Source organism: Seriola lalandi, unplaced genomic scaffold (assembly GCF_002814215.2).
Source record: "Seriola lalandi dorsalis isolate HSWRI2012SDOR001 ecotype SW California unplaced genomic scaffold, Sedor1 jcf7180002054940, whole genome shotgun sequence".
NCBI lineage: Eukaryota > Metazoa > Chordata > Actinopteri > Carangiformes > Carangidae > Seriola > Seriola lalandi.
In genome coordinates this window covers 1,489,419-1,517,412 of record NW_019525491.1, presented here as the reverse complement: position 1 = coordinate 1,517,412, position 27,994 = coordinate 1,489,419, and the positions used below count along the sequence as shown (strand labels likewise).

The following is a 27,994-nucleotide window of genomic DNA, read 5'->3' as shown; positions in this document are numbered from 1 at the left end:
GGACTTAGGCCATCTGGGGTGGAATTATTACAAACTAAAATTTTTGTAATAAGTCGCGCCGATTTTAATCAGTCATTACCAAACTTTTTGCCAGGACAGAGGAATAATCGACCTTAGTTAGGGCGAACTGAATTTCGTACCTGGGTCCAAGCAGCGAATTAATTGCAGTAGAAATCCACAGGGGGGAGTGATAGGACCACAGCCACAGGAGTCAGTAAAGCTCCTCTCAACATCCAGACTGGAAGCTTCATCTCTCAGCCGAGCGAACCTGGCCAGGCTGCCCGGGTCCTCACTGACCAGCAGCAGCCAATATACTGCATTTCTGAGGGGGTGGACCAGGCTTTGGGACAGTGACGCTAATGTGTATTTACTCACCCGTGTATCAGTGGGAATAAGGACGGGAGGACAGAGCGATGTCTGCGCCGGGTTCCACTAACCTGAGCAGCTCCGTCAGCTACAACCAGAACTCAACACCGAACGGTGGAGCTGCGCCCCCCTATCAGAATGGTAACACAGGCCGGGTGATGCGATTAGCCAGACCGCTAGTGTTAGCATGCTAACGCTCTGTGATGCCAGATAATTTGCCGCTGCGCTGAGTTTTTAATTTTTTAAACAACTGTCCTCTGGTATTAATTATAACAGTGACATTATGTATAAATTAGGTCGACGTGTAAAATCGCCAAAAAAAAGTGTTTCACCCAAAGCTAATCAGTTGCTAACGCTAGCTAACTTAAGAGCTGACCTAGAGACTGAAACCTCAGAGAGATAGCTGCTAACGTTAGCTATCAAGCGAACGCAAAGTGTTAGCATGATAATAGCTGTGTGACAGATTGCGCACCATCATTTCATAGCGTTCATTTTATACTGAAGCTCTAATATACCACCTCCCAATTTATTTTACACTGAAATAATCGGGTTTTATTTATGACTGTTGTTGCTGTAAGGGATGCATATTCAGTAGAGAGCTAACTGGTTTTAACCCCCACTGCTGAGGTAACAGCTGCTGATGAAGCTTGTTGCTTGTAGTTAATGATAATCTTCGTTCAGTATTTTATTTATGAGCTTTGTCCTACTGGCTTGACTAAGATGGGAGGAAGTAGGACAGAAATATTTGACACTGAGCTCATTGAACTTGTATTTAACCGCTTCCTCCCTCTTCCCAGGTCCAGCACAGACATACCCATCCATGTATCCACCTACAGGCTACTATGGAGCCCCACCTCAACAACAGAGCTACCCCACCATCCCTGCCCACTCCACTCCTGTTCCAAACAAAGCGCCCATTACGAACAGTGCCCACAGTGCTAACTACTACCAGAACAACCATCAGCAGCAGCACCACCACCTCCCTCAGCATCATGTAGCACCCTCTCCATACAGTGCTCCCCCGAGCTCTGCCCCTCCTTCTCAGCCATACGCCACCCTCCCTTCTTCAGCACCTCCACCGCCAAACACCCAGTACAACCAACAGCCATTCCAGCAGCAGCAACAGCAGCAGCATCCACCCTATGCCACTCCAGGATCGTACTATGGACAGCAGTCGTACCATGCTCCCCCAGCACAGCAGCAGCATCCCAGTTTGGTTCCTGCGCCAGCCAGCGGTCCTGGAGCTCCTCTCTACCCCATTGTTTCATACCCATCAGCGCCAGGAAGTAGCCAATATGGCACCCTGAGTTCCTCGCAGAGCACCTCCACGCCTGGAGTCATGCCCATCCAGATGGGTGCACCCCTTCACCAGTACAGCACCTCTCAGCCAGCCTCCACGACACCAGTGCAGCCCGGGTATGGCGGGGGTCCTCCCAGTCAGATGGTGCCAGCGGTCAATGGTCAAGGAAGCACAGGTAGGTGTGACTGTTTGTGTTATGCTGAGGCTGATCAGCTGCTTGCTGGAAAGTGAGAAATTTTTCCTTGACACTATATGGATGGATCAGATATTTGTGAATCTAAAAGTAAACATTCAGAATTCCTAGAAAGTTAGTTTTAGAGTTGAGAAGAGAAGCAGCCTGTCATTTTTAATGGACATTTGATTGACAGATATTTAATCCTTTAAATGCTATTTGTAGTTTTTAGATGTTTAGTTAGAGAAACACCATTCTCCTGTTGGAAACTTCCTACCTTTTTTTATGTTCCTCTATTATGCCCTATTTTTGCTGCAGCTCAGACCACAGTCCACCAACACTATCACCAAAGCCACAAGGCACCTCAGAGCTATGACTCCTACGGCAGGGTCACTCATAGCACTGGTGGTCCAGATGGAGAACGGCTGCCCTCAGGAACCCCCTCCACTTCAGTTCATTCCTCGCCGGGCCGCCACCAAGGTAGCTATGAGATTCAGATGTTTGTTTTTTTTAAGTTTCTAATAGAAAACATTTCAGTAGGTTTTCCGGGGCTTCACAAGGGAGTAACTTAAGAAATGTGCCTCAGCATCAGTACTGCTCTTCTTTCAGATTGTTTGTACTGATGAACAACAGCTTAGAAAGTGTGGAGTGTTTTAGATATGGATGTTAGTGATATGCTTTTTATATTTATGTTTCTGTATGTATAAAGATGGAAGTTGACAAACTATTATTATGCAATTACCCAACAGGTATTAGATAGTTTAAAGTTCTCTTTTGTGATTTTGAAAAGTTGGCACTGAAAACCCTTTTTATGTTGAAATGTAAACATTAATACATACGTATGCCAGTTTCCTGTTTTTGGTTTCATAACCTGGGGAAGGAGCTCCACACTAGTACACACATTAGTTTGAGAAGATTTCCTTTTAATTGATCTACATACTTGAAAAATGTCATGAAGTGAAAACTTTTGTTCTAACCTGCTTTACTTTGGTGTTTGAACATAAGTTCATTATAGAGATAAATGACAGCTTTTGGTTTTTCTGTGCCCAGTGGTCTGGTTTTTTGTCTAGTGCAAATTCTTCACTGAGCCGATGTACAAGTTGAATGTTTGAAATCCTGCTTGAAGTTTACAGTGCAGATGTGTGTGTGTTTGTATGGTTTAGATAACCACAGCTGCACTTTGGAAATGTACCATATGTAGTCTCTTACACACAAACACAAACACACACACACACACACACACACATACACACACACTCATACACACTTTCAAATGTGCAGGTGTGAGCCTTTATACAAATTCAAGGGTTTCATGTTGGAACTCACCGCCTACCAGTAAGCTGCTGGTTTACTTTGGTTCTGACTGGTGAATTTTTTCACTGTTACCTTCTTGTGCAGGTTCAGACCAAAGGACTCTTGCAGCAGCTTCACTTGCATTTAATCATTATTTGGGTTGCAAAGCAAATAGCCTATCGAAGCTTTGCATAGTCTGTCCATGTAGAGAGAAACCGAAACGTAAGAACCTCAACGTTTTTGCAGATGTTTCACTCTGTGTTGCCAGTAAAATGTGTCTAAATCAGTTTCCTCTGTCCCAGTGATGATAGCCTCAGGCTACAGAAAACATGTAATACAATAGCAAGAGAACAGCAGCACAAACAAAGGACACACCTAAATAATAGGAATGTATTATAAGACCTGCTTGGTTTTCACGATTATTTCCAGTGGTGAATTAGTGTGAAATAAAGTGATGAAATTATTCTTATCTGGGTTGGTAACACTGAATGCAGCTTTTATAATTATTGTGGCAAATTATTGAGATGTCATTTGCAGCATTTTTGTTACATTGTGAAACATTTGAGTAATATTTGTGAAGCTGCAAGATGTTAGGGAACAAAAAATTTGGTGGAGCTCGTTGAGTAATCCACAGGCTGGGAGTAACCTCTGCCTGTGAAAACAGGACTGAGGGAAATAAAGTCCCTCAGGAAATGACAAATCTTCAAGTGCTCCAATCATTGACACATCTAGAGATATCTAATGCACACACGAAACCTAACTGCACATGTAAGCCTTAAGTTGTTAGTTTGTCTCCGTTGGACATTTTTGTACCGGCTTCTCACTTGGCCTCTAAAGTTTTACTGGTTTTACGTGTAGGCTTTGATACAGAGTTAATGTGAAAACACGCCTAAGCAACATTCCTGATTGTGAAACTAATTCTTCTTTCATTGCCAAAAAATATCAAAACATCTTGGCCTGTTTATATTTTGGGGTTTGTAAGTGTTACGCACAGACAACAAAGATTATCAGTGATGTCCTCTGTGTGGTCTGTCTGAGAAAATGGGCAACCCGCCAGCTACTTTGATCAGTGATCAAGTTCAACACACCACACACACTTAGACACACAACATTTACACAAATCAATTGGAATGAAGTGTACTGCATGATCACCGCCGTCCTGTCTGCTGTCGATCACCCGGTCTTGACAGTTTTCTTATGTACCTCTCCGACTCCCCCCTTCCAACAGGCATGCAGTATGGATATGTTGCTAATAGTGGAGCTAGCTCTGCCTCTGCCGCCACCTCAGGCCCAGCAACAGCTCCCTCGTCATCCAGCTCTGATGATGATGAGGAGGAGGAGGATGAGGATGAGGAAGCAGGTCTGCTTTAGCTTTTACCTCCCCCATACCCCCTCTTGTACTGCTTCTTCAAAACTCCCTTCAGTTATGTCTTAAACCTTGCCATGCCCCTAATCTTTCTTTAAAAACATAACTCTACCCGTCACCTTTACCCATTTGTGCGTTTCCACCTCCCATTCATGCAACATCACTTTTGATCGTTACCGCTCTCCTGTTCTGTGTCTGACAACTGTCACTTCAGCTCCACATCCCAACTCTCTCAATCAGTTTGCCACCCATCATCCGTACCTTCCCCTCTCTAATAGGCTAATCAGATTTTCCCTCCCCTTCCTGCTGCCTCCTCAACAACAGCCTTCCAAAGTTCACCTGTTGTTCACCATCTTTCCCCTTCACGGATATCAGTGCTCGTTCTAAATGTTGAATTCATCTTTTAAACCCTGCTCTGTTGCTCTATCATTGACTGACTGACATGAAATTTTTATTTCTCAGAAAGATAAACAGGTAAGTAGGTTAGCTTTTCGGTCTGTCTTTAAAGCCTTCAGCCATGTTCTGCTTTTCTAATTGTCATGCAGTGGATGCTTTCATCCTTGCATGCTGTCTAGCTCGCTTTCACTTAGTAATCACTGGGATATGATCATCCGTCTGAAGTGCACCTCCAATTACCAACAGCCGTCCAACTGTGGCTGCTGGTGGGAAAAAAAAAAAAAAAAAATCAATCACGTTGTGTTCTTTCTTTCAGCCTTCCTCCGGCTATAGAGCTCAGATAGAAGTAGCCGACCTCATGCCCTTGGATATGAGTTGGAAATAGATTTGATATTGGAATATTGAGCTCAGTAAGTCTTATGAAAAACATTTTCTTATAAGGTGTTTGCTGCTGAAATGATTCAGTTTGCAAATAACAGAAAATTAATCCACAATATTTTACGTATAATTAATCATTTAAGTCATTTATGAAGCAGAAATACAAAACATCTTTTGGTTTCATCTTCTCGACAGTGAGGATAAGCTGCTTCTATTGTATAGTAAACTTTATTTGCTTTGCAAGCTTTTTATGCTTTTATAATTTTGCATTGGTTTAGTGTTTCAGACTGTTGAAGAAAAAGGCAAATTTGGGCCCAGTGGAATTGTTATGGGCATATTTCAGAGTATTCAGACATAATGGGCTAAATGATTTAATTGTATATTTGGCCTGAGGAAGACCCTGTTGGCAATAGCTTGTTGGCACTTTACCAAATGTGCTTGACTAAAAGAAGGCTTTTAATATATTGTCTCTCTTTGTTGCTTAGGAGTGAAGAGTGATTCTTATTTATTTTAAAAATCCCCATTAATCTTACTTGCATTGCTTTATGATAAATTAGATGACTTTAAATCATCTTACAGAAACGTTACTAACTTCATAGATTCAATAGTAACTGAAATTGAGAAAGTAACTTCTACTTCTTAAATTTGTGGCTGACATAATACTGTTCTCTGTTCACTCTGTCTCACACATACGCATGTTATGTACCACTCAGGTGTTCTGCGGATGACTATCCCTCAGGAGCTGTGTCATCAGCCAGAGGTTAACAAGTTTTTAAATATAGCCACTCCTCTGCCGCCAGGTGCAGGCTCTCTGTGTATGTGTTTGCTGACTCGCTCACTCCCCGTGAGCGAGCACGGGCGAAGATTTTGTCAGCTACCCAGCACTCATTAGCACATCACTTAATTAAAAGAGAGGCTTGTTTTAGCTTTCAGCTTTCCCCTCATGATCTCCCCAATTCTCAGTGGTGTTGCTCGGTCTTACAGAGGTCTTTGTTGTTGATTTCTGGATGTCATGCTATTAATCCAAATCTTTTTTTTCTTGAATATGAACATTACATTTAAATGATCAACCAATGTTCCACAGTTGTGCAGACAAAACTCTTCAAATCTGTAAAACAAAACTTTCAATAATAATTACAAATACAATTTGCTTGGAAACATTCATTTGATGAGCAGAATTATGTAAAAATAAGACATTATGATCACGTCAGCAGGATGTCATTATCACCCTGTCCACATGGGCAACAATGGCAATTAAACATGACGCTCCTAAGTAGACCGGATTTATTCGTTTCAATTTACTAACTTTGAATAAAAAAGTTAATCAAGAAAGAAGGAGAAGCTATATTATATATATATTAGATATATTATTATTATTATTATTATTATTATTATATCCTTTTTTTAAACAGGTAGTCTAATTGAGATTGGGATCTCTTTTTAGAGAAAGACCTTTGTACAAAAATAAACATATACAGTTTATAAACAGACAAATTCATGGGCATTAAAAATAGACACACAGATATTCCCAAACATAGATTATACATTTAGCCACATTTCAAAAAAGCATGTGCAAGTGCGATTGTAAATACACAATTATAACCTTATGAAATATTCCAGTTACACTTAGAGCTGTAAACCTTAATTGCTAAAAGTGTGAACTGCACTTTCTTTATATTAAGACATTAAATCTTCCCTGCTAGTTTTGAGATGAACACTTCAATTCAAGACACATAACAGCATTTTGATTTCTTTGCTGTGCCTTGTTTTGTTTTTGCCAAACCTGCTGAGTCATCCTGGCACTGGTGCCAAAATGCTGAGTGGTGTCTCAAGTGAATGACATCAAATGCACTTGTTATCAAAGCAGTGCTGTGCCCAGTCTGAGTTCATTAGTTAAACACATGTTGCATTTTGTAACACACATGATATCTATGTATTCCTGGTGAAAACTGAAGGGCCCCCTGCAGCACCCTTTTTCACTGTTGACAGAGACTGTAGATAATCAGATCAGTGTCACTGGTGAGAAACAGATTAGAAAGAGCACACTGTCGACCACAGTGTGAATGGAGCTTTAATTATCAGTAACGAGGAGTGGCAACAGCCTGGGGGCAAGCCAAGTGAAGGGCTTGTGACTAAAGATCTTGAAACCAGCTGATGAGGGTTAGAAGAAAAAGGAAATCAAAAACTGCAGAAGAAGTTGCAGCATGGGCAACGCTAACAATGAACGGGTTTGTTTTACTCTTGATAGTATCCTCTTTATTGTTCTATGAACTGCCAGAACAAAGGAAGAGGAGGACATGTCAGAAGAATCTTGGAGAAGGAGGAAGAGGGCTTAGCTGTCCTGGTGTCCTCCTCCTCATCCTCCTCTTCTAGAGCAGATAATCCAGTAGTCTGCTGGTCTGATTTAGTCGGAGATAATTGGATCCTCTCCTGTCCAATGAGCTCTCTGCCACAGGCCTGTCATGTCTTGGTTTGCTGTTGTTGATCCCTCCTTTTGGCCCACATGCATTAACGGGTTCATTGAAATATTCTACCCTTGTAATCCTGTTGGAAATCCTATTCATTATTGCACACGAGAGGAAAAACAGTGGCTGCAATAGATCATAATGCATTGCATCTACAAGATTTACATTTTGCCTTTGACTCAGAAGGTACAGTGGTAAATGAGACAAGAAATGCGAGGGCAGAGATAGTGGGATGGCATGGAATGAAGGCTGGACTTGAACCGGGGGTGTAAGGGTTTAATGGAATGCACCATAAGCCACCATTATACTGTATCGACTAGACTTATTGAGTTTCTGAGATCTGAGTAATGGCTGCTGCTGCACTGCTTCAATTTCTTGCCTCAGTCTCTCTGAGCTGTTGCAAGGCCTTCTGGGAAATGTATGAAATCACTAACTAAGGGTAAAAGTCATGAAGCTGTTTGAAGAAAAGCGGGTAAAAAAAAAAAAAAAAGAAGCTGCAGCTAGGTCGGCAACCGCTGGACTTAACTACCTAACTGTATATAAAGCAGTTGAAAAATGCTGCTGACACAGTGATGCATCAGTATTAATCTAATAATGTCATATATTTTACTGCATGAACGCTTAATATGATGCTTTAAGTGCATTCTGCTGATGGTCCTTTTTATACTTTTACTTCAGTAAGATTTTTAATGCGGGACTTCCTCAAGCACTGTTGTGAACAAACACTTCAGTGATACTCACCAACATGCATCGTTGAGGTCAAACAAATGTGTCTCCATTTCCTTCCTAGCAAATGTCTTTAACACCTGCATTGTTTACATCAGCTGGTCAGTCTTCTTCTTCCTCCAAACCTTTTGCTGGCATTTTTCCTTCCAAAGTCATGAGTTAAAGAAAACCCAAAACATTATGAATTGTGTAGTAGAGAATACCGAGGGAGAAACTGTGTGTATCGTAGACTATGGGGGAAATGAGATGGAAACTAAAGTAAGTAACAGTGAATCAAAGACTGAGTGACAGAAATCGAGAGTTGATACCATAATATTTATAATCTTTGGCTATTCTAATGTAGCTATCCTCCATATTTTATCTCGGCTGCCACCATATTTTCTGTCCTCAGAGGCTGCGGCGTCCTTTCATCGTGTTTTCTTCCCTGTATTCACTCTGCCTGCTCTTTCCCTCTCTTCTTCTCTGAGCCCAGAGGGAGTCCAAGTACAGCACACTTCATGGCCAAACAAAAAAAAAAGCCCCTTTTCATTCTCGTTAATGTTTCATCTTTTTGTTCTTCTCCCTCTTTCCCTCCTTTTCTTTCATTTTTATCTTGACCATCCTTCCTTCCCTCTTCCTTATTGACTACATTTACAGCTGCTGTCCTCCATTCTCTTTTTAATCTTCCTATTTTATCTTTCAGCCTTTCTTTCGTTCTTTTGTCTCTCTTACTTTTTATTTTTAGCTTTTTTTTAGTTGTCCTTTGTTGTACTTTTTATTTAGCTATCCCTCTGGGTCCTTGTTTATCTATATTTAATTCATTCTTTACTCTTCCAGTTCTCTCATCCAGTCTTTTGTTTGTAATTTCAGTTTTTAATTCTTAATGTGTGTCATTCTTTCTCTCTCCTCTCCCAGGTGGTGACACTTCCTCCTCCACCACTGGCAGTGCCTCTCCGGTGCCCAACAGCTATGATTCCCTCGAAGGAGGCAACTATCCAGGTATATCTTCATCATAGACATATTACTGTAAATCTAAATAATAGGCATATACACAAATCTATCACATCACAAAGCGCTTAGCAAGGCCTGCTGCCCCTGTGAGTTGATAGTTTTATTAGTTTTGGCATTGACCTGCTGCTTTTATTGAAAGTAACTCACAGTGAGTGCAAGGGTTCTGTGACAATATCTATTTATAACTTATATTGTAAGAGTTTAGAAGAAAGTCTGCACGACACTTTAATACTCCCCTAACACTGTTGATAATGTGCTCCCTATTTCAGGCATCAATTTTAAATATTTCTTGAATTAAATTTGATTTGCATTTTGGAGACAGGGTTTGACTTTGGTGATAAATACACCCAAAAATCATAAAGGTGGTCAAACAGTGTTACTCAGTGTTTCTGAAACAGAAAATCAAAAACAAATTGACACAGCAGGTTGATTGAAAGTGAAACTAAACAGTCAGGGAGTGTCTGAAAGTTGTTTGGATCAATATAATTACATGTTTTTCTACTTTGAAATGAATTTAAAACATGTTGTAGCAAGTTAAGCATGTGCATGCACACATGCATATTTCCCAAATAAATATCATGTATTCAAACTTTATCTTTGCATTTAATCATACTAACACTGAAAACCACTTGTGTGTTTCAAATATACATCACATTACTTTAATGCTGACCTCTCTGTCCTCTTCAGATTCTATGCCACCTTCTAATGACATGACCAACCAGGCTCAGTCCTATGGTAGCTATGGTTACCCCAGCATGCAGCCAGCCTATCGGCAGGGACCGGCCTCCCACAGTGACTCTTCCCCAACCCATGACCTGTACGGCCAGTCGAGCTACCAGCAGTACTCCCAGGTGAGGCCACAGTTCCTGAGAAGTGTTGACTGGTGATTTCTTATTGTGGATTCATTTAATGATGAGCAATTATACCAGCCTGGATCCATATCTCTGTCAGATATTTTGTTTTTGTTGGCCACAGCTGTTTTCAGAGAAAAAAAAAGCAGTCAAATCCCACTGTATGCTTCCTGATCAGCACTAAACAGCAGACAGGCACAGTTACAGACCAGCTGGTGATCATAGTAGAACATTCAGCAGCTGAAGAGCCAGATCTTTTCCATAGCACTTGGTAGAGACCAAAAACAGCTAAAAGAGAGTGACCATTGAACTTAAACTTGCCAGTTGTCCAGAAGTATGACTGTAATTGAGTGATAATGTTGCTTTGTGGCTGGATTTGTAAATATGCAACTGTTTGGTGACAAATTTGGTGACAAATCATTTTAAAAGGTGATGATATGCAAATATTGTGTTCAAAACCCGTTTATACTGCCCCCAAGTGGCCAAACATATCAGTACAGCATTTGCAGGTTTAAGGATGAGGATGAAGCTGCTGTTTTTTTTTTTTCTATCCTGTTCATTATAAACAAGTTTCAACAAATCAATGCCAGTTTTATCTTTTAACAACTATTAATGAAGTTATTGACGCTTTCTCTCACTAATCTTTATTGCAGTTTGGCAGTAAGTTAGGCTGATAGTTGAATTTCTTATCTTCTCTTGCAGAAGTAGAAGTGTTCTTGTTGTATTTCAACACCAGGCTGGATTGATCACAAGGGTATAAACGTATTATTTCTCCTTCTGCCCTCCCTCTTATTCAGCCATTTCCGAACCTGTCCCAGCTGTCTGCGGCCCTGGGGGGACTGAGCGGGGTGCCAGAGCTGGAGGTGGAGGCCCTGAGGCCAGTCAACCTTCTGCAGGAGAGGAACCTGCTGCCCCCCAGGCCCTTGGAGGCCCCTGAACCCAACCTTAGCCCTGACCTCAGGAAGGTCAATTGCAGTCCACAGTAAGTAAAGTGTAGGGGATCTTGACTAATCTTAGCCAAGGCTACAACTGCGATTAAAGCATGAAATTTTGCATTTAAGTTCACTGTTCGATTACCAAATAAAGGCTTGTTATCTACCCAAGCATCTGGGTAAAATAAGGCAAAACTGAAAAGATGTAAAGGCCAGTGAGTGAACGCAGTGAGTGCACATTATAATTCAAAGACTTAATGAAATTCAAAGTAGGATATGTGTAATCTGTAGATGTGTTATCTAACCCACTCTTTCTCTCTTGTGTCTCTGCTGATCAGGACCTTCAGGTGTACACTGACTAGCATCCCCCAGACCCAGGCTTTACTCAACAAGGCCAGGCTCCCTCTGGGCCTTCTCCTTCACCCCTTCAGAGACTTACAGGTATGAGCGAACTATAACAAGCTCAACAAAGTGAAACATTCAGACAAAAAGCTTTTGTCTCAGATAGATTTTGCTGTCTTAGAGATAAATGAGCTTCAAATGTTTTTGTAGGGTGGTGACTAATAGGGCTTTTTGACAGCCAGGAATAAAGTTTTTGAATTGGAGCTTTAACTTTTCTTTAACTTCTACCATTTTTTCTTATAATCGTATCATATAAATTGTGTTAGGAAACTGCTGCTCTTACTTATAGCAGTTGCATTGTAAAGTTTTGCAGAACTTCTTTTTTTTTTCCTGATTTGTGGTGAGAGTTTTGGTGATAGCTGACGTTAGTCTGGTGTGGTACCACACACTGAGATTAAAAACCATCATTGCAGGCTGCAGTTCTTTTCACTTCTTCTTCCTCATTACACTAAAACACAAAATATGCTGCGCAGAAATAAGGATCCCTCCACAGGCTTTGATTAAATTAATATTCGTATACCAATGCTGTCCAGTGGAAACCATATCTTCAAATTTATTGTTTCTTTATTAGTTCAGAAAAGTCTCTCACTTCTTAAGCCAATAAACAATTTAAAACCCATTGGATTGTCTGAAAAAAGTCTGTAGCCCATGAATGTATATTTTATATTTCACTGTATTTTGCTTTCAGCTTGTAAAAGTTGTGGATTATTGCTCTTTTCTTTGCTTTCTTTGCTCACGACATACTGAGACAGTTAGGAGTCTTCTGTAGAGCGTTTGCAGCTGCAGTGACAGCAGTACAGGAGGACGATGATAAGATGAAGGAAGATTGTCGTGAGTGTATTTATAGAGGTGTTAGGTCACGTGGTGTCAGAGAGCGAGCTGACGAAGAACAGCGATGCACTGATACCACGTGAAAAACAGCGATAGGAGCCAAACGCTGGTCAAAGCTCGGAAGTGGCTGGAAACTTTATTTCGCAGCAACAACTGCAGCCTGTTGGACGTATTCTGGCTGTTCTAACAGTGTAGCAGGCCTGAGAAAACTGGGAAAGGGACAAGTACATTTTAAAGCCATTTGTAAGGGACTCGCTGAACAAAAATAAGACCTTGAGAAACACTTTAATTCGTATTCATGTAGTAAAACAGCTCAACAACCTTGGAACCATGTTCAGGTTGTGCAACAGTTGCCAATTCCCAGGCGCTACTGCTTTCTCTGTAACACCATGGATACAGGTTTCACAGTCACCACGTGCTTCACACTACTACACTTGCCAATTTCACACAGCACAACGCTGCTGTTGTGATCATTTGTTTTTGAAATGTAAAACAGAGATTCGTTCTCCTCACACACTTCTACCAGAGTCACCTCTAAATCCTGGAACCGCTGAGAATTTGTTTTTGAAAAAAAATAAAGGCAGTTATGAATCTGCTTTGCTTCATTTTTCAAGCAGATACTGAGCTCACGTCGGCATCAGAGCTTCCTTGCCAAGGGTGTAACAAATGATAATTTTCTCAATTGTTTGGTCTGTTCAATGTCAGAAAGTAATAAATATGCAATATAAGAATAAAAATGCAAATTTCAGCTCAAAATATAACTTCTCAATTTGTCCAACAAATGAAGAATCCAAAGATATTCCATTTAGAATGATATAAAACAGATACATTTCACACTTTGAATCAACAAATACTTTCTGCTTGTGAAATTACTGTAACGATTAATGGATTTTCAAAATAGTTGCCAGTTAATTTTCTGCTGACTGACTAAGTGATTAACTGACTAATCATTTCACCTCTAGTGTTTGTTAAATTGCAAGAGAAATCAATTAGTCCAACAATAGACAGTGCAGCTTTCGTGTGAACTGAAGAATAACTATATAATTGATAGGTTCTAAGGTAAAAGTGTAGAGGATTTACAGCGACCCTGGTACAATCACACAATCATAAGAGACGGACGGGGGAGTGGGTCAGACAAGACTGCAGCTGCAAAGATTTGTTCAATCACATTCTCTAAGAAACAAACAAAGCTTCTCTTCAGTCGTTTGTTGAGTCATGAATAGTGGAATGTTTGGAAAAGGTCATGATTGAAAGTGGAACGAAAATGTAAAATTTTGAGGGGAAAAAATGGCGACTATGGTTCAGGAGGTACAGCGGGTCATCTGCTAATCAGACGGTTGGTGGTTTGATCCGTGCCCCTGATGGCTGTTCGATCAGTTTGAGTGTGGGTGTGATGTATGAATGCGCTGTATAGTCTTTAAGACTAGGAAACCACTACACTAAGTGCAGTCCATTTACCATTTGAAACACTCATCTCACAAGACACATTTTGGTTTTTTTTTTTCTCCTCTGCAGCAATTACCGGTGATCACTTCAAACACGATAGTGCGCTGTCGCTCCTGTCGCACCTACATCAATCCCTTCGTCACCTTCCTGGACCAGCGCAGGTGGAAGTGTAACCTCTGTTACCGGGTCAATGATGGTAGGAGTCCAGTCAGAAGTTATTCTCTACATCTTCTTCTGCCTCATGTTCTTTTTTCAGCTGCTCTGTCCTGTCCTATATGTTTATTAATGTAATATCACTTTGTGTTCTGCATAATTTTGCAGATGTTTCACTCGCTTTTATTCTTTCTTGTTCAGTTCCAGACGAGTTTATGTACAACCCAGTCACCAGGTCGTATGGCGAGCCCCACAAAAGACCCGAGGTTCAGAACTCCACTGTGGAGTTCATCGCCTCCTCAGACTACATGGTAAGCTACGTCTGTCCTTCTTGTAGAATAGTGAATTTTTATTGTATAATGTTTGTTGTGCAGTTATGAATTTCCATGTAGTGTGAAAGTTTGTCCACTAGAGGGCAGTCTTGTCTTGCTGCTACGACATCTGAAGGCTATTGTGTGCACACTGCATGAACTTTAACAGACAAAAGAGAGTGTGAGGCGAAGCTTTACTGAATTAATAATGAAATTAACTCGTGCCTTTTCACATCCAGTCAGCTCTTTTTAAGAATGTATCAAGTTCATTACATCGCCACTGATGATGTGTTTTTGTTCTCCCAGTTGCGACCTCCTCAGCCGGCGGTCTACCTGTTTGTCCTCGATGTGTCTCACAATGCAGTGGAGGCAGGCTACCTGAAGTACCTCTGTGAATCACTTCTTGATAACCTGGATAAGTGAGTCATACTGATATATTTACAACGTCGCTGGTTGATTCTTGCAGTAAAGCACAAGTAAAGAAATTTAAATTGTCTACACTCTCTAATATAAGCAGATGTTATAAACAGCTGTCACAGCCTTTTCCCTGAAATACTTTTCTTTGGGCTTTCTATCTAAACCAGTTCTGACAAAAGGTAGTTGTGTGCTTCAGGTTGCCGGGGGACACACGCACCAGGGTGGGCTTCCTCACCTTCGACAGCACCATCCACTTCTACAACCTCCAGGAGGGACTGTCCCAGCCGCAAATGCTGGTGGTGTCTGATATAGACGGTACGTCTGGTAACAGGAATCAGGATTTAGATTTCACATCATCAGGAGGGAAAGTAACTTTGCTGTTTTAACTGCTGATAGTGGGTGGCAGCAGTCTCCAGATATAAATATAGATTATTTTTCAAGAAATCTTAATAGATTTATCACAGAAAGTATTTAATACTATTTATTTCCAGAATATGTTCCAAATTAATTAGAGTATTTTTAAATTACAATAAGAAAAGATGCTAACTTAAGAGAGGCCTATAAATTCACCTGAAGTTGCCACCAGTTGATGTGGAACATGACATTTATAATAGTATTTTACTGGGAGCTGAGGTTTGGGGGATTTTAACTTCATATCTCCAAAAGACTTCATATCCCCAGAGGATGAGAATCCACATATCTCCACGATTATACGGATCACATATAAGTTTAATGATTTAAATCTTGGTCGAATTGTTAAAATAACTATAGAGAAATTGTGTTTTATTTATTGCTATGTAATTTGCAAAAAGGATGAAGCACTAACCTTGACTTTAAATTGCATCCTGATGTTTAAAATGAGTTCAATTACTCACAGTCAAGTGCTACTGGAAGAGAGCAGCTCTACCTGCCGTCAGTAGGTGGTAGGATTGGGAACGTGTCATATTTTCATACGATTTGAACATTTTGTGAAACTTTCTGCTTTGGTTTGTGTCGCTGTTTTTTTTCTTGCAGATGTGTTCATACCGTCTCATGACAGTCTGATGGTGAACCTGAAGGAGAGCAAAGAGGTAGACTGTTCTTCTCTTCATTTTAGTTCCTTTGAGTCTTCTCTCTTGTCCCGATCATTTCCTTTTCTTTCTTACATTCCTGTATCTGTTCCCTTCATTGTTTCCTTTCTTCCACCTGCTCTTCCCCTCCCTTTCATCTCTCTCCCTCTGTCCTCCATCCATCCATTCTCACCTCTGTTCCCTTCATCTTCCTCATGTTCATGCCCTTGTCTCACTCTCTCCCCGCTCCTCTCCTCATTACATTTAAATAAAGTCTTGAATTTAATGAAAGTTCTTTGTGTCCACCTCCATTAGTTTCCTATTTCTCATTTAAATTTCTCCCCCCCTCCTTCTCTTCCTCCTCCAGTTGGTGAAGGACCTGCTGACCTCGCTGCCGGCCATGTTCAGTCAGAGCAGGGAGACCCACAGCGCCCTCGGCCCAGCGTTACAGGCCGCCTTCAAGCTCATGTCACCCACCGGGGGCCGCGTCACAGTTTTCCAGACCCAGCTGCCCACGCTGGGTGCTGGTATGCTGCAATCAAGGGAAGACCCCAACCAGCGCTCGAGTAGTAAGGTATGAGCGAGAGGGCAGATATTTTACTGTTTTAAGGCACTTAATTGTGGTTGTAATATAATATTTTTTGATGGATGAATTTTGGATTCGGTATGTGCTGCTGATGATCGTAGTGTCCTGTTCCCTGTGATTTATGATTCCTAAACCAAATCATATGACAGATGAGAAACAGCTAAATTATGTCTCTTCCACTGCCCCTCCCCACCCCCCACCCCTACTGTGTGGATTTATAATTATTGTCCTGGGATTTTTCAGTACTGCCATATTTATATTCCTTCCACAACCCGCTGTTATTACCAGCCACAACATCACAATTTGATCTCACATTTCACTTTAGACACCCTGCCAAGAAGTTACTGCAGTGGTTTCCAAAAATTAATAATACAAACTAAGAATAGAGTTCCTTTTTAAAGAACAGACAATCACTTTCCATAGAAAAGGCTTAAAAATAAAAATAAGGAAGCTTTGGAAAATATACAAAAAAGGGAGGCTCTTCATCAGCCAAATTATGCGCCCTCTGTCTCCATCCTTGTACAAGTTATATCATAAATCATTTTGTGGATATTTTCAGTCCAAAAACACCCTTCCTAAATCTGGTGCTGGTGGTTTCCTCCTCTACTTTCTTGTAACAAGTCTGTATCTTCCAGGGAGTGCAGAATCTCGGCCCCGCCACAGACTTCTATAAGAAACTCGCACTGGACTGCTCAGGACAACAGATTGGGGTGGATCTTTTCTTGCTCAGCTCCCAGTATGCTGACCTCGCCTCACTGGGTAATAATGCCTACGTCCAAAATTCACACTCTTTAGTCACTCTTTGGTCAGCTGGTCTGTTTATTCCAGTACATTGATTCAGAATGAAATGTCTTTACATCTAACGGATCGGTAACGAGGTCAAAATTAGTGATTAATGTGAAAGGCTACGTCAAAAACTAATGACTGAATCAGCCTGAGGTTTTCTTTCTTTTACTATTCTTCTCTCTTTTCTGCGTCAAATAGTCACTTTGGGTTTAAAAGGTGGTTTTTAAAAGCTGGTCGCTTGCTCTGTGGCACAGATTGATTCAGGATTATTACTGGAGTCCATTGTAACAGCTTTGAATCTACGATGACTACATCTGCAGTCTTCTAGAAACTCCTTTCAAGCTTATGTTTGATACTCAAGAGATAGATTTTCAGTGGAGCATCTCTTAAAGCATAATGCCCAAATTAAAATGTGTGTGTGTGTGACAGCAATCGTTTGAGAACCACTAGGAAAGTTTGTACCCTTCTATAGCTTGTAAATAAAAAACCTTTCTTCTTTCCCTGCTCCTGTTCTCCAGCTTGTATCTCCAAGTATTCGGCGGGCAGCATCTTTTACTACCCCTCCTTTCATTACATCCACAACCCGGCACAGCTGGAGAAGTTCCAAGGAGATCTCGAGCGCTACCTCACCAGGAAGATCGGCTTCGAGGCGGTTATGAGAATACGATGCACTAAAGGTAACTGGATCAGATGTCACTCGCACTGTCCCTCCAGACATTTGTTATCCTATATGACGATGTTACTTATCGTGTCACTTAAGATTAGGTAACACTTGGTTGGCAGCTGTTATTGACACTGGGTTGCCTGGATGCCTCTTACCTTTTAACAGGGTTAAACATCTGTGCAATTCCACAACCTGCTGTGTGATATCTCGTCTTTGCATCTGTTTACCTGAACATGTGGTGTACTTTTGCATTTCAGTTTTGTTTGTTTTTTTTCTGCAATTGTTTTGCATAACTCTTTCAAACCTAATTGTTGTCCCTGCCCTCCTGTCTGCCCCTCAGGTTTATCCATCCACACGTTCCACGGTAACTTCTTTGTGCGCTCCACCGACCTGCTGTCCCTGGCCAATGTGAACCCGGATTCTGCCTTCGCTGTCCAGATGTCAATCGAAGACTCTCTGGCAGACTCATCACTGGCCTGCTTCCAGGCTGCTCTGCTCTACACCTCCAATAAAGGTACACAAGCTCACACACACTTTGATCGTTGTGAGGGAACGTCTGCGGGTCACTGGCCAAAGTACATTCTTCACTATTTCAATACGTCTGAGTGCCATTTAAGACTTTTACAAGCTGACCTGCTGCAGCAGCCGGCAGGAGCAGCGTGTAGTTATTCTGGCTGATTTCCTGGGTTGAACATGTGGAGCAGAGTTACTAATGCTTATTCCACAGTAAAACACCATTTGATGAATAAAGGATTTAAAAAAATATTTGGATGCTGACACATGACCCTCAGTTGGTCAAATACTAATCCTTTTGCAAATGGCTTTTTATAGTTCATTTAACCTACTTAGCTAATGTAAGTGTGATGCCACTGCATTGTGAAGTTTTTTTCTTTGCTTAAATCTCTTTAATCCTCTCTCTGATTTCCAAACAAGTAAAAAAACAAAAAAAAAAACTGCAGTTTTACTGTCTCTGATCATTCCTACAGGAAAGAGGCGTATCCGAGTTCACACTCTGTGTCTGCCAGTGGTCAACCAGCTGAGTGACGTGTACGCTGGGGCTGATGTCCAAGCTATCACTTGTCTGCTGGCCAACATGGGTGAGTCTCTAACAGAAACACTTAAATATCACATTATTTTTAAGTACGTTAGTTTGCCTTGGAAAGTATTAACTTATTTTGCCCACATGTGAAAATGTTTTTAAACATATTATCAAGCACCAGAAGAAAATGTTGAAAACCAATGCTGTAACGTTTCAGGCCTTCGCCATTGGTTCCCATTCATTTGCATACAGGAATGTACTGAATGGAAACTTGGTTCGCTGTGTTGAGTTAAACAACTCAAGCAAGTTCATGCACGCAAATGATTAAAGCTATTACGTGGGGGGAAAAGTAGATGAAAAGATCTGAAACTCTTTGGTATGGTTTGAAAATGACCAGTGTAAAGAAATATGACAGTGTTTAGTTAAGGATGGCAACATTTCAAAAGGCATCACATTGAGTTAACTGCTTAGGAGATGCAGGAATTTGCTGCCTTTTCAGAGGTGGACTGCTCTTCTTCATCCCGTTTTTTCTGCTTTCCTATTCCAGCCATCGACCGGTCGATATCATCCAGCCTGTCGGATGCTCGGGACGCCCTGGTGAACGCGGTGGTGGACTTGGTGAGCGCTTACAAAAGCAACGTGTCGAACCTGCAGCAGTCGGGCCTCGTCGTTCCCGCCTCCATGTGCCTGTTCCCTCTCTACATCCTCGCTCTGCTCAAACAGGTGCGGCTTTTTTGACAGGAATTGGCACATAAAGACACAAAAGAACGCACAGTAATCAAACCTCTGCAGCTACATGACACATCTTAGAATATAATTAGAACTGCATTTACATCATCACTACACACCCTGAAAACTCTACCTGAGGTGCAAAATAAAAAAGACGGACTCCTACACAGTCGCTGGCTCTATTCATCCACCCAGAACTTCATCATCCATTCATACATCCAGGGTGTGTTCACGTTCAGACACAAGCTCACACCCTTTGTGTCATCTGAGACAAAAACCCCTAAAGGTCAGATTAGTGCACACCCTAAACCATTCATGGTCCCTAACGGAGCAAATGAAAATAAAAACATACCTGGAAACAAGAAAATCAAATTAGATGCCATCATCTATGGACTGTTATTCTTGACGATTAAATGATAAACCATTATCAGTCATCATCTTGATTCCTCCTTTATTCTTATTTGATGCAGCCTCTGTTTAATCCACCTTTATTAGAATATATGGATCTGCTTTATTAGTATTTGTCAGGGTTATGAGCTTTAGAGGTTTTTAAGAGTTTGAAATTGAATGAATGAATACAAAAATAAATCTGTGTTGAAAACATTTCTCTCCAGAGAGCGCTGCGGACGGGCACCAGCACGCGGCTGGACGAGCGGGTCTTTGCCATGTGCGAGTTCAAGACGCAGCCGCTGCAGCAGCTGATGCGAATGGTTCATCCTGACCTGTACAGGCTGGACAACATGTCAGACCAGGTAGGACAAGACTGAGCTAAGCTGTATTCGGATGATGAGTCAGTTAAGTTGGAGTGACTGGATACACCCTGTTGAACAGGCGTTGAACTTACAAGAGTCATAACCAGTGGTGGAGGAATGATTGAGATCTTTTACTGTTAAGTTAAAGTAGCAATAACTATTACAAGTAAAAGTCCTCACTCAAATAAAAGTACATTATTAGCAGCAACATGTACATGAAGTATCAAACGAATCGTGCAAAATGGCTTTCAGAGTGTCGTTTATCATATTTAACATTGTGGTTATTATGTGTTTATTATTATTATAATGTTCAGTATTATGTACGATGTTATCATGTTAAAGGTGGAGCTGTTTTGTATGTATCTTAATCTGAAAAGTAAATAGCAACTATAGTTATTAGATAAATGTAGTACAATATTTATAAAGTAGCATAAAATGGAAACAGTCAAGTACAAATACTTTAGTAAAAATACTCAGTTACATTGGTCGCAACATTTTTGTTACTGTCACTTTTTGAGTTAGTTAAATAACTAAAAGGGAAAGCCTTCAGCATATATCTTTTTTAATTATTTGGAAACCTTGGGTATTTGCATGTGAACTATTGAACATCGTAAACCTTTGGAGCATTATTTAAGTTTCTATGGAAACTGGAAAACGACTCTCACTGCACACATTAATTACTTTTTACATAGTTTTTAATTGAAGTGATTCTTCTTCTGATATTTAAAAAACAAGAGATAAAAACCTAATCTGTTGCTGCGGTTTTGTTGTGACCTGTAGGGGGCGCTCCATCTGAACGACACAGTGGTTCCACAACCTCACCTGCTCCACCTGTCCGCTGAGAGGGTGAGCAGAGATGGAGCTTTCCTCATGGACTGCGGAAATGTAAGATTTCAGTATTATTATTTATTCATAAAGCACGCTACAGAGAAAGGACATGAAGTTTATTTCTCCTCATGAATATTTTTTCTCTTCTTTTGCTACGAGTTTGGAAGTAAATTAAAGGCTATTGCATTTTGGCCTATAAGAAGGAGAAGTTAAGGATTGGGAAAACTCTCGTGTTTTCTCGTTTTGAGCCTCAACAAAGCAACAACAGCTGCGTCACCATTGCCAATCTGAATTTTAGTGTCACATAATTTAATTTAAAGGGGATTTCCACCCAAACCAATAAAATACAGAGGGGAAACTGAATCATTCCAGTTGTTGACAAGAAAGAATCCAATACAAAGACAGTGAATATCAGTCTTACTATAAACTTTGATTGTTGCACATAGAGCTGCAACAATTGAAAAAGGAAAACAAGTGAAAATACAAACATTTGCAGATTCCAGCCTCTCAGGTGTGAGGATTATTAATTGTGCATTTATTTATGAATTTATTGATCTTTACTTAAGATCAGGAAAGTGTGATCCTCTGTGCTGACGCTGCTCTGTTTCTGTCTGCAGGTGTTTTACCTGTGGATCGGTAAATGCTGCAATGAGATGTTCGTACGAGATGTTCTGGGCTGCCCCAACTACGCTTCAATACCCCCCAACATGGTGAGTGAGACAAAAGAAGCTGCACCTTTCCATTCAGCAGGAGCAAATTAAAAATTATGCTTTTTATTCAGTCTGTTCAGGGAGGAGGTTTCGTCCACATCCAACGTGTCAGGAAATGAACTGTGATTAGGGAAGTGGCTGTATTGTTGTACGTCTTGAGCGGACAAAAAGATCCACCGCCCAGTTCCAGTTGTTGCATGAATGATGCAATCCAGCATTTTACATGTTCCCTTGAAAATGAGTCACAGCTTTACTCGACAGTCAGAGAGCAACTGCATTTCTGTCTGCATTGTTAAAAAATAACTCATGCAGCAGAACAGATTTGCTGGTGTAGCTTTTTAACAAACCGTCCAGCTACCTAGAAAGCTCTGTCATCACCGCACTGTGGCCGCGATGGCAACACACAGAACAAACAGCAGCTGTCAGCACTTGTTTATGCTGTTTATTTTATTTTTCTACTAAGAGGTCACTGCGTCCCAGAGCCACCTACTCACAAACCACAAGCGTATTTCTAGATGACTGTGTGACTCAACTTTTTCTGTTTCCTATCTGAAACACGCTGCAGTGAAAACAGCGTTGTTGTTGATGTTGTTGTTCTCGTCTCTTTCTCAGAGTCACATTCCTGAGCTGGAGACTCCTCTGTCCGAGAGAGTGCGAGCGTTCCTCGACTGGCTGCAGGACAACAGAGCGTTCAGCTCAACAGTACACGTCGTCAAGTAAGCACTGCCGCACATCTGGAGTAACATCTGACGTTAATTAACACTTAGCGTCCAGCGTGACTGAACGCATCTTCTCATATCCAGATGCAGGATTTTAGAAAGTGTGAGAGGGTCATGAGGCGGGCTTTATGTACGTCCTGATTTATTTATTTATTATTTATTTTAAGTCCATTGCACCTAATTGCATTTTGCTTTTGTCGACACACCAACTTTTCCTTTTTTTTTTTTTTTTTTTTGGTATGTCCTCTCTGGTGGATGGAAACCTGCCTATAAAAGGAGGCGGTTTCTTCTCTCTGTCAGCAGCGACATCAAATCACTGCAACTGAAATCATTTTCACTTCCTCTATTAACAATAGTAGTAGCTGCAAGAGACGTGAGGAGGTTTGCCTGTTAGAGGCTCTATTGTTGGTTCATTAGAAAGAAGAGAAATTTGGGAGATGAGTGTTTTTTAGATCATTTCATTGACGTTACTTTTCCTGCTGCTGTGAAATCAGGTTATGTAGAGAGAGCGGAGAGATACTTATTATTGTCAGTTTTATTTATTTTTTAGGACATTGAAATTACCACACAGTCCTCGCTTTGTTCTTCACCCCATCTAAAATAAATATAAAGCCAAAATGTTTTACATTAAATGCTGTCAGGTTACTGCGACAAGCTACTGAAATATCCATCAGATAAAAATATAATTTGTGGTGTAAACAATTTAGAAGCACAAATCACCGCGTATAGAGGTCACAGGTCACATCACACTGTAGCGGTATTGCTGGGACATGGCAGCTTTGAGATAAGCAGTAATAAGGATATTCATTTTGTAAATGTTTTGATGGTTAAATTCATTAATCCACAAAAAAAATATGTTCTAACAGGAGCTTTTGCTGCTTCTCTCTCTATACGATGGGAAACTGAATATATTTGAGAAAGTTTTGGGCTGTTGGTCGAACAAAACAAGCAGTTATGAAGACGGCTTCTTGAATTGAGACATGTTTCCATATTTTTGGCATTTATTTTCTTTAATGTAAACTATTAATGAAAATCTAGTCAGCCCCTTTATGAGGGGGTGGTGACAGGAAGGTGGAATCAAACTGTTGGCATTACAGTTATAGTGAGTATATATATATATATATATATATATATATATGGAGAGAGAGAGAGTATGCATCTAAACCACCAGGCTAAAAAGAATGAGACGTTATGTCCCATAGTTTATTTGTTGCACCCTGATATCTGACAGTGATGAGCTTGTTCTTGCCAGCTCTCTGAAAAAAATGTCCTCACATTTCCAGCGAGCTGTTCGCCTGGCACTGAACAGAAACGGGGTGTTTCATGTTAAAGTTGAAACCTTCTCCCAGCAGGGGTTGAGGTTGACAGAAAACTATTTCCAGTGTAAACACATAGTAAGCAGTGAGGTCACAGATGACAGTGGTAGTAAAGGCTTCCACAGGGAAGGTATTGTTTCTGTATTGTTTCTGTTTCTGTTCTCTCTCTCTCTCTCTCTCTCTCTCTCTCTCTCTCTCTCTCCTCCCCCCTCCTCCTCCTGCTCCTTTGTGGTGATGCATTGTTGCTCAACTACATGTTGACTCCACAGTGTTGTTGTGGAGGAGGATTGTTGTCAGTACAAATGGACTGACTGGTAGCTGAAACAGTGAATAAACAGTGCATGTGATAAGGTGGGAGGTGAGTTACGGGACTTGATCTAAAATTGGAATATAAATTAAAGTTGAAAATGCAACAGGAGCTCTGGCTTTAAACCTCATTCAAACCTCTTCCACCTCTGATCACTGATGGGTCTGGTTGGTCAGAAGTTGCACCTGCAGCCAAACCCAACAGTGATGTCCCAGAGGCCCTGGAGTCCACCTGCACCTGTGCATCACTGCAGCAAGGTGACAAGTCAAACCACTCCAACTTTTCTTGTGGGTGCTGTGCAGCTGAGGTGCAGTACCATCACCCCGTCCTGTGAGCTAACGCAAAGTAATAGTTTGGGTTATTTGACGTGGCGTTGTCTGAGGTACTGATGCATAGTCGGTGTATTACAAAAAGTAATTGGCTGTTGTTTTGACATCAGAACCAAAATTCAGGAATTGTATTGTATATGTAGTATATAAAAATCGCCTTTCATAGAATCCATAATAACAAACCAGGCTCTGCTATCACTTTAACGCTTGTCTTTGTTTTGTTTTTTTCTTCTCCTGCAGGGACGATGCCTCAGTTAAATCCACTTTCTTCCAGCACATGGTGGAGGATCGGTCAGAGTCTGCTTCTTCATACCACGAATTCCTGCAGCACGTTCAGCTGCAAATGTCCAAGTAGGCCACCATCCACAGCGAGAGAAACCCTGGCCGCTAGAATCTTCAGACCTGGTGCGAGGAAGGATTTCAGCCTCATAGAGTGAAAATTAGCGTTAGCCAAATGACGGACAACCATCGCTTCCTCAGACCAGTTTTACCGAGGTGGGTTACCTCCCCTTCCTTTTAACAGTCTTATCAAACACATCAACCCTCGAAGCTCATTGGTCAGCTGTGATTTGACCATCAGAAAGGGAGGAGGGGAGGGGGAGTCGTTGTGGAGAAGAATAAAGATTTACAGGAAAACATGAATGAAGGATTTGTCACACGCTCCTCCAGCGTCTCCTCGCTGCCACTCAATTACTGTCAAGCCCCCGGTTATCCCTCCGTCAAATCCATCACTCATGAGAAAAGAAGGGGAAAGAAAGTCGAGCCAAGAAGATGCCACTTCAGTACATTTTAGTTTGACTTGTTTTCGTGAGCCTCACATGTAGCTAGTGCTGTCCTTCTTTTTTTATTTTATAATTTATTCCCTTCCTCACTCCCTCGGTTTGATTTTAAGACACTTTTGAATACACTGGAGAACAGAAACAAGAATTCCTTCTGTTGTTTTTCGGCATGTGCTTTGAAAATACGCATGTCACCGTTTTTGTTTGCTGCTAGTCCCGAGGAAAGGCGACGACGACCGGGAAACACGATTCAACGGTGGTCGGACGTTTGAAACCCACGCCATCGGCTCCGCTCCCTCTTCTCTCCGCTCCGCTTTGTGAACTGGTTTTTGTTGAGCTCAAACAGAAACAGCCCCCACTGTCAACAATCTTATTCTCATTTGTTTTATTTTTTCCAGGCGCTAACTCGAGTTGCTCTCCACTTTGTAACTATTGAGAAGAATCTTTTATGTGCGATAATTTATGAAACAGCTTATTAAATAAAAAACAAAAACAGAACTCTGCTTCTTTCATATGGTGGTGGCATTGATAAACAGACATTTGTGGTTTCAACAGAATTATTTTCTATTGGTAACATTTACTGTCAGGCATCTCAAGTTCCCACATTTTCCATCCACAGACTTGAAACTGGCCGATGTCGCTCGCCATTCTCAGACAACATGTCACTTTTCAGGATATTGACTAACTGCTCTAATGTTTCGACACATTACCATTAACATCTGCAATTTCCTCCACCTCACAACTCTGATCTTCTGACTACTACACATTTTGTAAGACCCAACTAAAAATACTTTTTGACCAGGTTTATTCACATATTTATTTCTTTTTTTTTTTTTTTTCGGTAAAGAGTAATTGTCTGTATTTTTCAGTATAAACTAACTGAAAATCTGAACCTCTCCTAACTGCATCAGTAAACAATTAGGGTCGGGTTCTACTAGTTTATACCTGATTGATCCGCCCCTCCGGTGTGGCAGTTCAGACCAGGTATAAACACTTTTGATGTCTGAACTTCTGAGAGACTATAAACCGGCCCTTACAGAAAATAAAGGACACAGATGCCAAAGTATAAGAAGGATGGTACAGACATAAAAAATGCTGCAGTCAGTTGAGTGTGGATAAATTTAGACGACTTGGAAATTGTTGAAACGTGTTTGCAGAGGTGACGCTGCATCTTTGCTGCTTTGTTGTTTCCTTTTGGCAAACCTCAGTTATTTATCTTTTATTAGAGACTGGTCTTAAATCTTAATTCCAAACTGCTGGTTTATTTTTCATCCTTTAGTCCAGAACTGAAATGTATTTTGTTTACTGTTGTTCAGGAACAAAAAAAGCAGAAAATCTTAATTTTTTTTTAGAGCTAAAACCAGCAAATGTTTTTTTATATATATACTGCAATGAAGCACTGAAAAAATATGATGTAATAATAAATAAACTAAGTCTTAAATTTAACTTGCAGAAACTCTTATTTTGTAACAATGGCTACACAGCTCTGCTCCTATCAAATTCCAGACCAGCTGAAGATGTAAAATCTAATAAACTCGGCTAACGTTAAAAAAAAAAGTCTTCGTGTTACTGTGACGTGTTTAGTCACGACATCTCTGCTCCGAACAGTCAAAGCTGCAATCTGTCCAATAAATAAAAAAATAAATAAAAACACCACGCAGGTCCGTATCTTTCAGCCTCCAAATGGGAATCACATGTTAAAGCTGCAGTCTGAACAGCATGACTGCATCTCTCATCGCTCAGTCTCAGTCAGCAAATCTGTTAGACTCATACATTAACTGCAATAATTCATCGGCTGTTGCAGTTTTCTGGTGATCAGTATCTTCATGTGTTTTCATGCCCTCAAAAAACAGCAGTTATACCCATGAGACGCATGATACTTTAATTCAAAGTGGAGGAATTCTTATCACAACACACTAGTACATTAAATGAACATAGTTTAACATATTTCCCATGCTTTTCCACATTCGCTGTGCTATTCCCAAACTTCTCATCAGCAGGAAATGACGGAAATTCATCCGCTTCACAGACCTGCAGAGGAGCCCTGTGTGAGAATTAACTTTGTTTCCTTTAACGGAGTTCGAGCTGCTTAAGAAAGAGCTGTGAAATACTCGGAAGCTAATCGCCTGTAGTAAACACACAAACAGCGAGCGAACTGTTCTCTGCTCCATTTGCAAACAGATCTGGCTCCCATATGGTCCGACTGCCGCTGTTCTCATGGAAAACTGCACCTACGACCTCAAAAATATTTTCAAGCTTTCATTGCCAGCCAGACAGAAGGCAAAAAAGCTGGAATATAACACGTTACACTCTCAGTTTTCATATTTGAAAAACGTGGTTCAAGTACAAAGTGAACAGGCTGGAGGGAAAGAAACAGCCACATCCACCTGGGAAAGGTTGTTGGAAATGGCATGTTAAACACTGGAAAGCAGCATTGTTTTACATTTTTACAAATCTAAAAGTAATTAGACTTGTGATTCCAGATGTGTGACGTGTGCACAGGCTAATGGCAAATAAAGCTCAGAGATTTTCTTTGCATTTCAAATCTGCTCCACTCGACATCATTTATGAGTTTCTGCTTCTTTCTCTTTTTTTTTTTTCACCCA

General features: G+C 40.8%; 1 protein-coding gene across 2 annotated transcripts; it reads left to right on the top strand.

The window, feature by feature from the left end:
- Positions 1–233: 233 nt before the first annotated feature.
- sec24b (SEC24 homolog B, COPII coat complex component) lies at positions 234–25,886 on the top strand. 2 transcript variants are annotated; one of them, XM_023393619.2, is made up of 24 exons: positions 234–507; positions 1,164–1,841; positions 2,157–2,318; positions 4,360–4,491; positions 9,357–9,440; positions 10,140–10,303; positions 11,101–11,285; positions 11,574–11,676; positions 13,984–14,110; positions 14,269–14,378; positions 14,685–14,797; positions 14,992–15,110; positions 15,810–15,865; positions 16,212–16,418; positions 17,066–17,189; positions 17,735–17,893; positions 18,221–18,394; positions 18,867–18,977; positions 19,467–19,642; positions 20,263–20,400; positions 21,181–21,285; positions 21,846–21,938; positions 22,551–22,654; positions 24,850–25,886. In XM_023393619.2, exons 1-24 carry the CDS (start codon positions 414–416, stop codon positions 24,962–24,964), a joined length of 3,633 nt encoding a protein of 1,210 aa, XP_023249387.1. In that variant the 5' UTR covers positions 234–413; the 3' UTR covers positions 24,965–25,886. The 2 variants fall into 2 exon arrangements, with proteins under 2 accessions (XP_023249387.1, XP_023249388.1); XM_023393620.2 differs by lacking the exon at positions 4,360–4,491.
- Positions 25,887–27,994: the final 2,108 nt, after the last annotated feature.

What these genes read in the sequence shown, in the direction of transcription:
- sec24b (XM_023393619.2), top strand. Translation starts at nt 414, where the DNA reads ATGTCTGCGCCGGGTTCCACTAACCTGAGCAGCTCCGTCAGCTACAAC. An exon ending in CTCGCCGGGCCGCCACCAAG is followed by an intron (nt 2,319 to 4,359) that starts GTAGCTATGAGA and finishes CCCTTCCAACAG; the next exon opens with GCATGCAGTATGGATATGTT. An exon ending in TCGCCTCCTCAGACTACATG is followed by an intron (nt 14,379 to 14,684) that starts GTAAGCTACGTC and finishes TTGTTCTCCCAG; the next exon opens with TTGCGACCTCCTCAGCCGGC.